Raw genomic sequence first — 13,226 nt, 5'->3', positions numbered from 1 at the left:
AATCGAACCCCGGGCTTCATGCATGCTAGGCAAGCACTCTACCACTAAACCACATTCCCAGCCCAGTTTAGGGTGTTTTATAACCATGCTTATTCTATACCCACAGACTGGTGGAGTTCAGCAGGCAGTAAAGTTAACTTTGCAAACTTAACCTTACCTTTTGTCAATCTAGGTACTGTGCAAACTGGTTTGAGCCTTTGTATTGAGGTGTGGGTTGATTTTTGTCTCAGCCAATAGGCTACCTTCTGGGTAGAGTCCCTCCTTTCAGCTTTCCTGGTGCACCTTTGCCTCCGTTTTCTAAAATAGTATCTAACTTAGCCTCAGATCCAAGGCAAAAACATAAGGAAATAATACTCTAGTGAATGCTGGTATTTTTTAAACTGAGTTCAATGGGCATTTATTTTAATGTCTCCTACATGCAAAAATATACCAAGATTAAAAAGTAAAACATTTGCCCATGTGTCAATATATGTATCATTAATGGAATTTAACAAAGGTTAATTTTTGTTCAATGTAGTAATGGTACAATCAATGGCATAAACAAAGACAATCAGATGAGGGAAGGATTCAGTGAAGTGAATGCTGGTACTTAAGTGATGAATTTCTTTTTTTGGCCAGTCCTGGAGCTTGAACTCAGGGCCTGAGCACTGTCCCTGGCTTCTTTTTGCTCAAGGCTAGCACTCTGCCACTTGAGCCACAGCGCCACTTCTGGCCGTTTTCTGTATATGTGGTGCTGGGGAATTGAACCCAGGGCCTCATGTATACGAGGCAAGCACACTTGCCACTAGGCCATATCCCCAACCCTGAATTTCTTTTCTTTTTATGCCAGTAATTGGGGCTTGAACTTGCAGCCTAGGCACTGACCCTTTTTTCCCCTCAAGGCTTATACTCTACCACTTGGTGCCACAGCTTCACTTCTGTTTTTTTGGTAATTGGAGATAAGCGCGTCAGGCTTTCCTGACCAGGCTAGCTTTGAACTGTGATCCTCAGATCTCAGCCTTCTGAGTAGCTAGGATTATAAGTGTGAGCCACATCTATAACTATATATTTAAATGCATCATAATAGCACATGCGATCATCTCAAAAACCTCTCAACCAAAACATGTACAGATGAATATACAGACAAATATAAGGACATCAAGATTTTTATATTTTAGGGCTGGGGATATAGCCTAGTGGCAAGAGTGCCTGCCTCGGATACACGAGGCCCTAGGTTCGATTCCACAGCACCACATATATAGAAAACGGCCAGAAGCGGCGCTGTGGCTCAAGTGGCAGAGTGCTAGCCTTGAGCGGGAAGAAGCCAGGGACAGTGCTCAGGCCCTGAGTCCAAGGCCCAAGACTGGCCAAAAAAAAAAGATTTTTATATTTTAAAACGAGTGAAGGCCAGATGTAAAGTCCTCAAGTGCAATTCCAGTTTACCAAGCGCATGCCCTATATCCTAAGCCACTTGAGGAAGGTAGAGCTCAGCTGGTTCGGCCAGGAATTTCTATGTTAATTGTGCCTTTCCCACCTTCTCCAAACCAACAGCAGTAAATAATTACATATGGAGATGGCATACTGAGGAGAGTTAACCAAGAGGAAGGGTAAACCCAGTGCTGTGAATTACAGGCTCACACCTGCTGATTATCATCAGCACCAACAGCTTTGTCATAATACCTTGGAAATTTCAAAAAAAAAAATACCTTGGAAATTTCAACAAGCACCAAAGGAACATTATAAAAATCTTAATTGCTCCTTAAAATGAGCTGAGCCTGGAGCTGGTGGTTCACACCAGTCAGGGTAGCTACTCAGGAGGCTAAGATTTAAGGATCAAAGTTGGAAGCCAGCTTGGGCAGGAAAGTCCGTTAGATTCTTTATCTCCAAGTAACCACCACCAACACACACAAAAAAGCCAGAAGTAAAGGGTGTGGCTCAAGTGCTAGTGTAGGTTGAGTAAAACAGCACCCAACCCTGAGTTAGAGAGGAGAGAGGAGAGAGAGAGAAATTGGAAATTATGTGCTTATTTTTTAACTACATCCTTGACCCTGAGAGGTTTTATTTTAAATGATTCGTCTGTTTCTCTTAGACTTTCAGCAACACAACTAGTCCATTAGGATAAGGACAATCTTGACAGGCATAAATGTCAGGGAAGAGGGGAATAGGAAGGCTGAATAACCCAATGTATCTGAATCTCACGAGGACAAATTAAATAATTAGGATGTGATCAGCTGACTGCAGTAGAGTTGCTAAAAATGATCTTCAGCTAAGTACACTTGAGGTCTGATTACAGAGGTGATGCTCACCTATTTGCACACCTAGAATTGATTTAAGAGACCAAGCCAGGGCTTTCCTTGCTTTAGGAAGAGGACTACTATGGGGAAATGTTTTCCTCCTTAGTTCTCCGAAGCCATGGCACTTCCAAGCAAAGCCTTGGTCTTGTTTGGATGCTTCGCCTGGCTCTGTGGTCCAATTTTTCTTAGCCTTGGTCCTCAGACTTTTAGAGGAGAAGCTAAGATTGCAGCTAGGGCTGAGTCCGAACCTGTGGTAGACCCTTGGTCCTTGCTACAGCCTGTAGATGGGGCAGACAGATCCGACCTCCTTCCTCCTCTCTTCAAGGTCCTGTCAGATAGGCGAGGCGAATCCCCTAAGCTACAGCCAGACTCCCGAGCCCTGTACTACATGAAGAAGCTCTATAAAGCCTATGCTACTAAAGAGGGGGTTCCGAAATCCAGTACCAGTCACCTCCACAACACGGTCCGGCTCTTCACTCCCTATGCTCAGAACGAACAGGCTCCCGGAGACCAGGCGACAGGTATGCAAGAGGAGATTGCTGAAATGGCTGGGAGGGAAGTTTATGGAGTTTGTGGTGGTTTGTTTTGGGCGATATTGGGGTTTGAACTCAAGTTCTCGGGCTTGCTAGGCAGGCCCTCCTATTGCTGTACCATGCCTCCAGCCCTGTCTTTTTTTTGTTTTTGTTTTTCCAGTTCTGGGGCCCCAAGATGATAGAATTTTAAAACTAAAAGATTTAGTGGTTTTAAAGATGGGAAGAAAGGGCTGGGAATATGGCCTAGTGGCAAGAGTGCTTGCCTCATATACATGAAGCCCTGGGTTCGATTCCCCAGCACCACATATACAGAAAATGGCCAGAAGTGGCGCTGTGGCTCAAGTGGCAGAGTGCTAGCCTTGAGCAAAAAGAAGCCAGGGACAGTGCTCAGGCCCTGAGTCCAAGCCCCAGGACTGGCAAAAAAAAAAAAAAAAAAAAAAAAAGCCGGGTTCCAGTGGCTTACGCCTGTAACCCTAGCTACTCAGGAGACTGAGATCTGAGGATTCAATTCAACGCCAGCTGGGGCAGGAAAGCCTCTGAGACTCATCTCCAATTAACAACCAGAAAAGGCTGGATAATGGAGCCGTGGCTCAGCGTGGTAGAGAATTAGCCTTGAACAAAAACTCAAGGACAACACCCAGGCTCTTGAGTTCAAGTCCCATGAAAGAAACACACACACACACAGCCATTCAGCCAGGCACCAGTCCTGGCACAAACTAAAAGTCCATTCAAATTAGTTACAGTAGTTATAATTGCCTTTTCTATATTGTCTTTATTAGTTAGGTGTTGTGGCAGGGGAGAAACTGCATAAGACGAAATATGGATTCCTTGATTTGACCTTTGATTCAATGCTCCTCGTAAGATGGGAATGTGGCTCAGTGGTAGAGCGCTTGCCTAGCATGCAGGAAGCCCTGGGTTCGATTCTTCAGCACCACCTACACAGAAAAGGCTGGAAGTGGTGCTGTGGCTCCAGTGGTAGAGTGCTAGCCTTGGGCACAGGTAGGCCGTGAGTTCAGGTCCTGGGACTGGCGAAAGCAATGCTGCTAGTTCCGTTTTTCTCCTCAGGAATGCTCCCCTCGGACGCCCTGCAGTTCAACCTGGATCGCGTGGCTGCTGTTGAGCACCTACTCAAGTCCGTGCTGCTCTACACGTTCAACAACTCCCTGCCCTCCCCCTCTGCTCTCACGTGCGTGTGCATCCTGGCCATCCGCGAGTCCGGGTCGCGCCCAGCCCCGCTGTCGTGTACCTTGAAGAATCACAAATGGATGGAGATCGACGTGACCTCCCTCCTCGAGCCCCTGGTGGCCTCCAGCGAGCGCAGCATCCACGTGTCTGTCAATGTCACGTGTCATCCTTCAGCCCAGGATGGACGGCTCAACATGACCCTGGGGGTGCCGCCCTCGCTGATCTTGTATCTGAATGACACGAGTGCACAGGCGTATCACCGGTGGTACTCCCTTCACTATCCAAGGGGACCAGCCCAGGGCCCTGACCAGGAGAGAAGGGGGGCTGCTGCTGCTGAGACCCCAAGACTTCCCCGTCACCTCGGAGGTCAGGAAAGGCTCAGCTCGGGATCCACGAAGCCACTGCTTCCGGCCTCCTTCAACCTGAGTGAGTACTTGAGACAGTTTTTCTCCCCCCCGGAGGAGTGCAGACTGCATGACTTCAGACTCAGCTTCCGTCAGCTCAAATGGGACAACTGGATCGTGGCCCCGCACAGGTACAACCCCCGCTTCTGTAAAGGGGACTGTCCCCGGGCTGTCAGACACAGGTACGGTTCTCCGGTGCACACCATGGTACAGAATATTATCTATGAGAAGCTGGACCCCTTGGTGCCCAGGCCTTCGTGTGTGCCTGGCAAATACAGCCCATTGAGCGTCCTGACCATCGAGCCCGACGGCTCCATCGCTTACAAAGAATACGAAGATATGATCGCGACCAGGTGCACCTGTCGTTAGCCAAACCTCGGAGCCCGTGTGGCAGGTGAGGGACTTGGGTGCATTCCTCCACTTAGGTGAAGTGTAATTACTTGGGAGGGATTTAATTATTTTTTTTTCTTGAGTGATACGTATTTTTTTCTTTTCCACAGGAATCACATATTTGGATGGGAAACTGATGGGCATACGTGTTGGATAGAATTGCAGCTATAAATAATTCAGTGGGCTAGCACCTTCTGTGATAGAATAAAATTTTCCTGTCCGTGGCATACGTTCTGTGTTAAAGATTTTTTTTTTTAACATGGTCATTTGTGGGAGAGGAAGAGGAAGCAGGAATAAGAGCTGGCTTTGGTCAGAATAAGAAGTCAGCAACTGGGCGCTGGTGGCTCACGCTTGGAATCCTAGCTACTCACCAGGCTGAGATCTGAGGATCACAGTTCCAAGCCAGCCCCAGCAGGAAAGTCTGTGAGACTCTTTTATCTCCAATTAACCACTAGAAAGTGGAAGTCGAGCTATTGCTCTGAGTGACAGAGCTCTAGCCTTGAGCAAAAGAGCTCAGGGACAGTGCCCAGGCTCTGAGTTCAAGTTCCATGGCCAACCAAAAAAAGAAAAAACACAAAAAACAAAACAAATGAAGCCAGCTTCTGCCTGCTTGCATCTATTCCTAGACATAGAAGTGATGGGTAATGTATTGCTTATTTAGTGCCAGTACTGGGGCCTCAATCTATTCCTAGAAATGGAACTGATGGCTAATGATTGTTTATTTATCTATTACCAGTACTGGGACTTGAACTCAGAGCTTGAACACTGTCCTTTAGTTGGTCTTCTACCACTTGAGCCACAGCTCCACTTCAAGCTTTATGGTAGTTAATTGGACATAGGAGTTTCTTGGATTTGCCCAGGCTGGCTTTGAACCATAACCTTCAGATCTCAGGTTCCTGAGCAGCCAGGATTACAGGCATGAGCTACTGGTGTCTGACCTTATTTCTTTTTCTTTTTTAGTTTTAAGAGTTCTTTATATTTTGAATATTTCTTATGACATAATTTGCAAATATTTTCTTCCATTGTGTGAGTTGCTCTTTTAACAGTCCTTTACACACATTTTCAGTGTTGTTACATCTAATTTATCTGGTATTTTTCCTTTGTGGACTAAGCTTTGTTGCCTATAGTCAAGAAATTATGGGGCTGGGAATGTGGCCTAGTGGTAGAGTGCTTGCCTAGCATACATGAAGCCCTGGGTTTGATTCCTCAGCACTTACATACATAGAAAAATGGCCAGAAGTGGTGCTGTGGCTCAAGTGGTAGAGTGTTAGCCTTGAGCAAAAAGAAGCCAGGGACAGTGTTCAGGCCCTGAGTCCAAGGCCCAGGACTGGCCAAAAAATAAAAAAAGAAAAAATTATTACTAAATTTAGTATCATAAAGATATCTCCTATATTTTCTTCTAATAGTTTGGCTTGTTTTTGTTTTTTGCAATTTTAGCTTTATATAAATTCAGTCCTGGGATGCTGGAGGCCGGTGGGTCACACCTATAATTAATTCTAGCTACCCAGGAGGCTGAGATCTGAGGACCAAGGTTAGAACTCAGCCTAGGCCAGAAAGTCCATGAGACTCTTATCTCCAATTAACCACCAAAAAGCTGGATGTAGAGCTGTGGCTTAAGTGGTAGAGTGCTGGACTTGAGTACAAAAACCCAAGGACAGCACTTAGGCCCTGAGTTTAAGCTCCAGGACTGGCACATAAAAAAGAAAGAGGGCTGGGGATATAGCCTACTGGCAAGAGTGCCTGCCTCGGATACATGAGGCCCTAGGTTCGATTCCCCAGCACCACATATACAGAAAACGGCCAGAAGCGGCGCTGTGGCTCAAGTGGCAGAGTGCTAGCCTTGAGCGGGAAGAAGCCAGGGACAGTGCTCAGGCCCTGAGTCCAAGGCCCAGGACTGGCCAAAAAGAAAAAAAAAAAGAAAAAGAAAAGAAAAAAGAGTTCCTGGGGATGGAACCCAGGACCTTAAAAATATTAGGCTAATATCCTATAACTAATGCACAACCCTTGGCCTCAATTTGAGCATTTTGGGGCGGGGGGGAAGGGGATTGGGTAATTAAGTCCTTTAAATGTGCTGCAATTGACTGTGAAAGATCATTGCAGAATAGGATTTGCACTCTTCAACCGTGATTTCTGGTTGTGGTTCCTTGGTGTGGGACTGAGAGATTCAGAGAGATTCAGGGGCGAGTCCCTGAGCCCAAGCAGGTCGGCGGTCCCTGGGGCACTGGCCTAAGGGCCAGGGGCCCAACGCAGGTGCAGAGCTATAGGGCCTGGCTGGCACAGATCCCTGGCGGTTGGTGTGGGGGGGGGAAGCATCAGCAGAGGCATTAGCCATCATACCTAACTTGTTTGTCGCCATGGGGAAGGTCCTTGTTATCAGTAAATCCTAAAATTAAACGCTTGCATTTTGCTATACAGCTGAGTAATGAGAGCTTATAGACCTATCCACTGAATGCGATTGGTTTTATTTTCACTTTTAGAAATTGTAAACCTCGCTTCATCATAGGACAATGTTCATATTCAGGGCTGTGAGATTTCCTAAATGTAAACTTCAAAGGTTCTTTCATCCACACCAAGCCCAGGGCACTCTTCTCCAACTTCCATCTTTATTTCAAACCCACTTTTCTTTCGTGCCTCGTATAAAAGCTGCCACTTTAGAAAATGACTAAGAAAAGGCAGCAGTGATTGGGATCTGGAAACTCAGCAAGGAAGCTACATGTGCCCTAAATGGCTGCATTGAGGGTTGGTATTTAGTCCAGATGCGATAGGAGGTTGCCTGGCCTGATGAGGCCCCGGTGTGGCGAGGAACAATGGACAATGTCAGGAGTCGCTTTTACCCTCGCTCTGAATTTCCTGCTCTCTATCCGCCTCAATCAACTCCTATGTTCCACCCCATACTTGGTATTTTACAGGGAGAAGAGCTACTGGCTGGGTTTCTAGTCTCAGTTCAGTCTGGCAAAGAAAATTTGTGGGTCTGTATATATAGAGGGAGAGGGAGGGAGGGAGAGGGAGGGAGGATGCATTCACAGTTACAGAAAGTGAATGAAAGAAAAACAGAGGAACTTGGTTCCTTGAACAATTGCAGTGTCAATTTTAATGTGTAACTATGTAGGGATTGGAATTTATAAAAGGATAGACGAAGAAAGATTAAAATATTTTAAATGCACATAGAGGCTGTCATTCCCCGAAACATGTTTTTTCAAGCATAAGAGATTGACTGAATGGGTTGAGACAAGAGCAAATGGACACTGCTCATATCCATGAACGATCCTTTAAATAAAAGCGAAGTGCAATAGTGGCTCACGCCCGTCATCCTAGCTATTCAGGAGGCTGAGAGCTGAGGAAGTTCAAATCCAGCCCAGGCAGGAAAGTCTCCCCAACTCCAGACTCTTACCCCAATTAACCACTCAAAAACCAGAAGTGGTGCTGTGTGGCTCAAGTAACAAAAAGTAACAAAAAGGCTCAAAGGCCCAGGCCCTGAGTTCAAGCCCCACAACGAATACACACAAAAACTCCATGAGACTCGAGCTCTAAAAGAACCAGCGAAAGGTAGGGCTGGAGGCATGACTCAAGTAGTAGAGGGCCACATTAGTGAGCAAGCTGGGCAAATAAGAGGTGCCGAGTTAAAATGCCAGTATCATTAAAAAAAAAAAACAGAAAAAACAAAAAAACCCAAGCCCAGAAGTTTTTTTTGTCTGACCTGGTACTGACACCGCATTTCTTTGCCCATCATTTGGTGTAGAGAATTGTGTGATAGACATGTCTGGTGATGTGTGGACATGTCATTGCTTGAGGCAACTGTGCCTCTTGAACAGTCTGGTTCTTCATGGAGGTTTCTTTGGTACCCGTGTCCCTCCATGTTGAACTGCCATTGCTAGCAGAGTTCTGAGCTCTCTATAGCCATGTTGTATCTGGCAGTCATTTTGGCTTTCTCAGAAACAATTGCCTCATTGAATAAATACTTACTGAACATTGAACTAGGAGCCTAGGTACTACGTGTGGCCAAGAACAGAGTCCGAAGTGTTCAACTCCAGTAAAAACGTGTCACTGAGCTGGCTCACCCCTATAAATCCTAGCTACTCAGGAGGCTGAGATCGGGACAAAGCCAGCCCGGCAAGAGAGACTCATCTCCAATTAACCAGCAAAAAGCCAGAGTGGAGTTGTGGCTCAAGTGGTAGAGCACTAGCTCTGAGCACAAAAGCTCAGGATCAGAGTCCAGGTCCTGCGGTCAAGCCCCAGGACTGGCACACACACAAAAGTCATCTGCTTGAGACCAGACACTGGTGGCTTATGCTTATCATCAAGCTACTCGGGAGGCTAAAACCTGGAAGATCAAAGTTTAAAGCCAGGCTGGGCAGAAAAGTCTAGGAGATTCTATCTCCGATTAAGCAGCCAAAAACTATGTTAGAAGTGTGGCACAAGTAAAAGAGCCCCAGTACTGGGGCTAGTTGAGATCTTTTTCTCTTCTGAGCTGGCTTCAAACCTTGAGCCTCAGATCTCAGCCTCTTGAGTTAGCTACAACTGCAGGCATGAGCCACCAGCACCCAGTCTGTTTTTGTTTTTTTAATGTTTTTAATGAAACTGCTAGCTAGCATACAGCTGGAAAAACACCTTGTATAATATCAGCGTTGGGATGTGCCTTGACTTGATGTGTGGTAAGAATCGTTTACCTATTCTCCTTGTGATTAGATCAAATCAAATAATGAGTTCACAGGCAGCACAAGGCTATAGACATATGAACGAAGTCCTTTTTATGATTGCTGAAGACCCTTCTTAATAACTAGTTGTCTAAATTGACATTCATTGGTCATTTTAAAAAGTCTTGGGAGGGTTGGGAATTGTGGCTTAGTGGTAGAGTGCTTGTCTAGCATGCATGAGGCCCTGGGTTCAATTCCTCAGTACCACATACACAGAAAAAACCGAAAGTGGTGCTGTGGCTCAAGTGGTAGAGTGCTACTAGCCTTGAGTGAAAGAAGCTCAGGGACAGTGCCCAGGCCCTAAGTTCTTGCAAGCCCCAGAACTGGCAAAAAAAAAAATGATCTGCATATATAGAAATATCTGAACATGTACCCCATAGTTAGAACATAAAATCACCTGTCTTGCATGATAACTTCAAGTTTGTGAAGGGATGAAGCTCTGAATTTAAGGGAGTAACTTGTTGCAAGAATGTATGAAGCCATTAGCTGGCCTCTGGTGGCTCATACTTGTATTCTTAGCTACTTAGGTTGATACCCAGAGGATCGTGGTTCATTGTCAGCCCAAGAAAAAAATCTGCTAGAATCTATCGCCAAATAACTATCAAAAAGCTAGGTTGGAGGGGTGGCTCGAGAGATAGAGCATCAGCCTACCTTTATGCTAGCAAGCAAACTGAGAAATCTGGAAGCTCTGAATTCAAACCCCAGTACCACATAAAAATTAAAGTTCTGTATTTATAGACACACAGTTAACATCAGAATGGTTAGAGCTAAATAGTGCTTTACTTTTTATTTATTTTTTTGTTGGTTGTGGCACTGTCCCTGAGCTGCTTAGTGCTCAAGGCTAGCCCTATACCACTTTAAGCTATAGCACCACTTCTGGTTTTCTGGTGGTTAAATGGAGATAAGAGTCTCATGGACTTTCTTGCCTGGGCTGGCTTCAAACTCTGGTTCTCAGATCTCAGCCTCCTAAATACCTAGGATTTCAGGTGTGAGCCACCGATGCCTGGCTTAAGTAGTATTTTAATACAATTCATTCACTTCCACATGGTGCTAAGAATGCTGCCTGTTTCCACTCTCCTCGCGCCTACCCAAAACATACACATGCACACAATCGTCAGGTGTTGCTCACCAACCATCCTTGCAATACTGCTTTCAAGTGTGAATGCACAGAATGAAAGAATGCCTCAGCCATTCGTGTGGGGTTGGGGCTCCCACGGTGTTTGAAATCACTTTAGCCTTTCAGCTCATGTTGATGTAAAAGAAAAAAGTGCAGTTTAGATCAACTCTCCTTAGTACAAGAGTAGGAAAAAATGACCAATAGCTAATCCTTTTTGCTTTGATGCTTATCAAAGGAAATCTTGTTTTCATTTTTTTTTTGTAGTAGATGTTTATGACTTTGAACCAGGAACTTGCCTGCTTTGTGTTTCTTTGGGCTGCTTTATCCTGTTTCCCCGGTTGTTAGATTTTTGAGATTGCATAAAAGGGCCTCTGGCCATCTCAAAGGGCAGAGCTCTACTCTCTGGCAGCTGGAACTTCTCTCTTACTCTCTTGCCTTGGTAGTTCCTTCTCCCAGGAAAAGAGTAACTCTGTGCTCCCAGATCTGGCTGCATCGTCCTCATGTCTAACCATAGCACTAAAAGCTATCTGGGTTCTGCAATAGAAACTTCATACAGTGTCAAGCAAGCGTCACCAGCTATGCCATGCACCAGTGGCTCACGCCTATAACCCTAGCTACTCAGGAGGCTGAGATATGAGGATCACGGTTCAAAGCCCATCCAGGCAGGAAAGTCTGTAAGACTCTTATTGCCAATGAACCACCATAGAGCCAGAAGTGGAGATGTGGCTCAAAGTGGTAGAGCACTAGCCTTGAGTAAAAAAGCTAAGGGACAAGAGTCCAGGCCCTGAGTTCAAGCCCTCAATGATCGCACCAGTAAGTAAAAGGAGGAGGTCCATCCATTATAGTCTGATTAGGGGGATGGTGGCAAAGTTTAGGAGAGGAAGCAATACCCATAGAAGGCCCCTCGTGTATGACCCAGCCCTCCGAGATAACACTGGGCTGCAGTTGAGACTGTATTTCTGGGGTAAGGAATGATACTGAAAATTGATACCATTAATGGGCAGCCTGTAATGGGCCTGGCACTGAATCTGTGTGATCAAATCTCATTTTGTCTTTACCCAGGAGATGCATAGCAGGTCTTGTAGACTTTGGAAATCTCCCTCTCTTTTTCTCCTACACTGGTCTTTCCTCTCCCTGGGTTACACTGAATTGTAGATCAGTTTGTCCCCGTTCTGTTGTGAGAAATCCAGAATGGGCAACAAGCCTGCCTGGGAACCCATCTCTGAAGCGCCTAGGCAGCTACGACCAACTATTTGTCCCGGAATTCCTTTGGTGTTGCCCAATGAATTGACACGTTAATTGGGACAAGTCAGAAAAGTCAAATGCAGCTTGCTACTTTGTTTTACTTCTCTGGATGCTAGAAACAGAGCTGCTAACTAGATTTGTGTGTGTGTGTGTGCACGCGTGCGTGTGCATGTGCATGTATGCGTGTGTGTGCGTGCATGCATGCATATTCACCCTTGACCCCAAAGGAACTGCTGGACATTCTTAGTCTCAGGGGTCAAAATCTCTGTGTAACTGTTTGTACTCACAATGAAAGTTAGATTTATTTTGGTTGTGTGTGTGTGTGCAAGTGCATGTGTGTGTTCCAGTACTGAGGCTTGAACTCACGGCCTGGGCTCTGTCCCTGGGCTTCTTTTGCTCAAGGCTAGCACTCTATCCACAGCACTACTTCCAGCATTTTTGTGGTTAATTGGAGACAACAGTCTCCTGGACTTTTCTTGCTGGCGCTGGCTGTACACCACAGTCCTCCTCAGATCTTCGCCTCCTGAGTAGCTAGGCTTACAGCAGTAAGCTGTGGGCACCCAGCAAAGGTCTTTTTTGTTTTGGTGCAGGTACTGGGGCTTGAACTCATGTGTAGGGAGACCAGACCCTTTTTCTTCCATGGGTGCTCCTGCCAGGCAGAGTCCGGCTGAGACCCAGTGAGGGTTGGCTATTCCTGGGGTGGACCTACGGTTTTCTTTCAGAGCCATAGGTCCTGGGAAGGAATGCTGGGCTGTCACATTCCTACTGAGTTACATATGTCACCTTTTCCCTGAAGACGCTGTTTGCCTTGGTTATAATGACTCAACTTTTCTCCTCCAGGTTGGCTTCAAGCCCCAGGTCCTGTCCATTTTCCTGTCTGTCCTAATTCAGATGTTGCCCACAGATCTGTTGGACAAAAAGAAGATAAACAAGATCAATAGACAGGGGCCTCTCATCTCTCCTGATAATTCTAACAAACCTCACTTGGGGCCGCTAGTTTCCTGAGACTAAGATGATATGCATCTTAACTAACATTCACGTTGGTTCTCAAGGATAGAAAGGAGCTGAGCACCAGTGGCTCATTATGTCTGGAACCCTAACTACTCAGGAGGCTGAAATCTGAGGATGGAGGTTCAAAGCCAGCCCTGGGGCAGGAAAGTCCAGGGGACTCTTTTTTTTTTTTTTTTTTGCCAGTCCTGGGGCTTGGACTCAGGGCCTGAGCACTGTCCCTGGCTTCTTTTTGCTCAAGGCTAGCACTCTGCCACTTGAGCCACAGCGCCCCTTCTGGCTTTTTCTATATATGTGGTGCTGGGGAATCGAACCCAGGGCTTCGTGTATATGAGGCAAGCACTTTACCACTAGGCCACATTCCCAGCCTTCCAGGG

General features: G+C 46.0%; 1 protein-coding gene across 2 annotated transcripts; it reads left to right on the top strand.

Moving 5' to 3' along the window:
- Positions 1-975: 975 nt before the first annotated feature.
- Positions 976-5,052, top strand: Gdf9 (growth differentiation factor 9). 2 transcript variants are annotated; one of them, XM_048334022.1, is made up of 4 exons: positions 976-1,023; positions 2,599-2,794; positions 3,872-4,785; positions 4,893-5,052. In XM_048334022.1, exons 2-3 carry the CDS (start codon positions 2,662-2,664, stop codon positions 4,762-4,764), a joined length of 1,026 nt encoding a protein of 341 aa, XP_048189979.1. In that variant the 5' UTR covers positions 976-1,023; positions 2,599-2,661; the 3' UTR covers positions 4,765-4,785; positions 4,893-5,052. The 2 variants fall into 2 exon arrangements, with proteins under 2 accessions (XP_048189979.1, XP_048189978.1); XM_048334021.1 differs by lacking the exon at positions 976-1,023 and having other exon boundaries at positions 2,015-2,794; positions 3,872-4,789; positions 4,896-5,052.
- The last annotated feature ends 8,174 nt before the right edge of the window (positions 5,053-13,226 follow it).

The sequence above is a fragment of the Perognathus longimembris genome, chromosome 25 (assembly GCF_023159225.1).
Source record: "Perognathus longimembris pacificus isolate PPM17 chromosome 25, ASM2315922v1, whole genome shotgun sequence".
NCBI classification, from domain to species: domain Eukaryota; kingdom Metazoa; phylum Chordata; class Mammalia; order Rodentia; family Heteromyidae; genus Perognathus; species Perognathus longimembris.
This window is presented reverse-complemented; position numbering and strand designations above follow the sequence as displayed.

Coding starts and splice junctions, on each gene's coding strand:
- Gdf9 (XM_048334021.1), top strand. CDS start 2,392: ATGGCACTTCCAAGCAAAGCCTTGGTCTTGTTTGGATGCTTCGCCTGG. Junction 2,795..3,871: donor TCCCGGAGACCAGGCGACAG/GTATGCAAGAGG, acceptor TTTTCTCCTCAG/GAATGCTCCCCTCGGACGCC.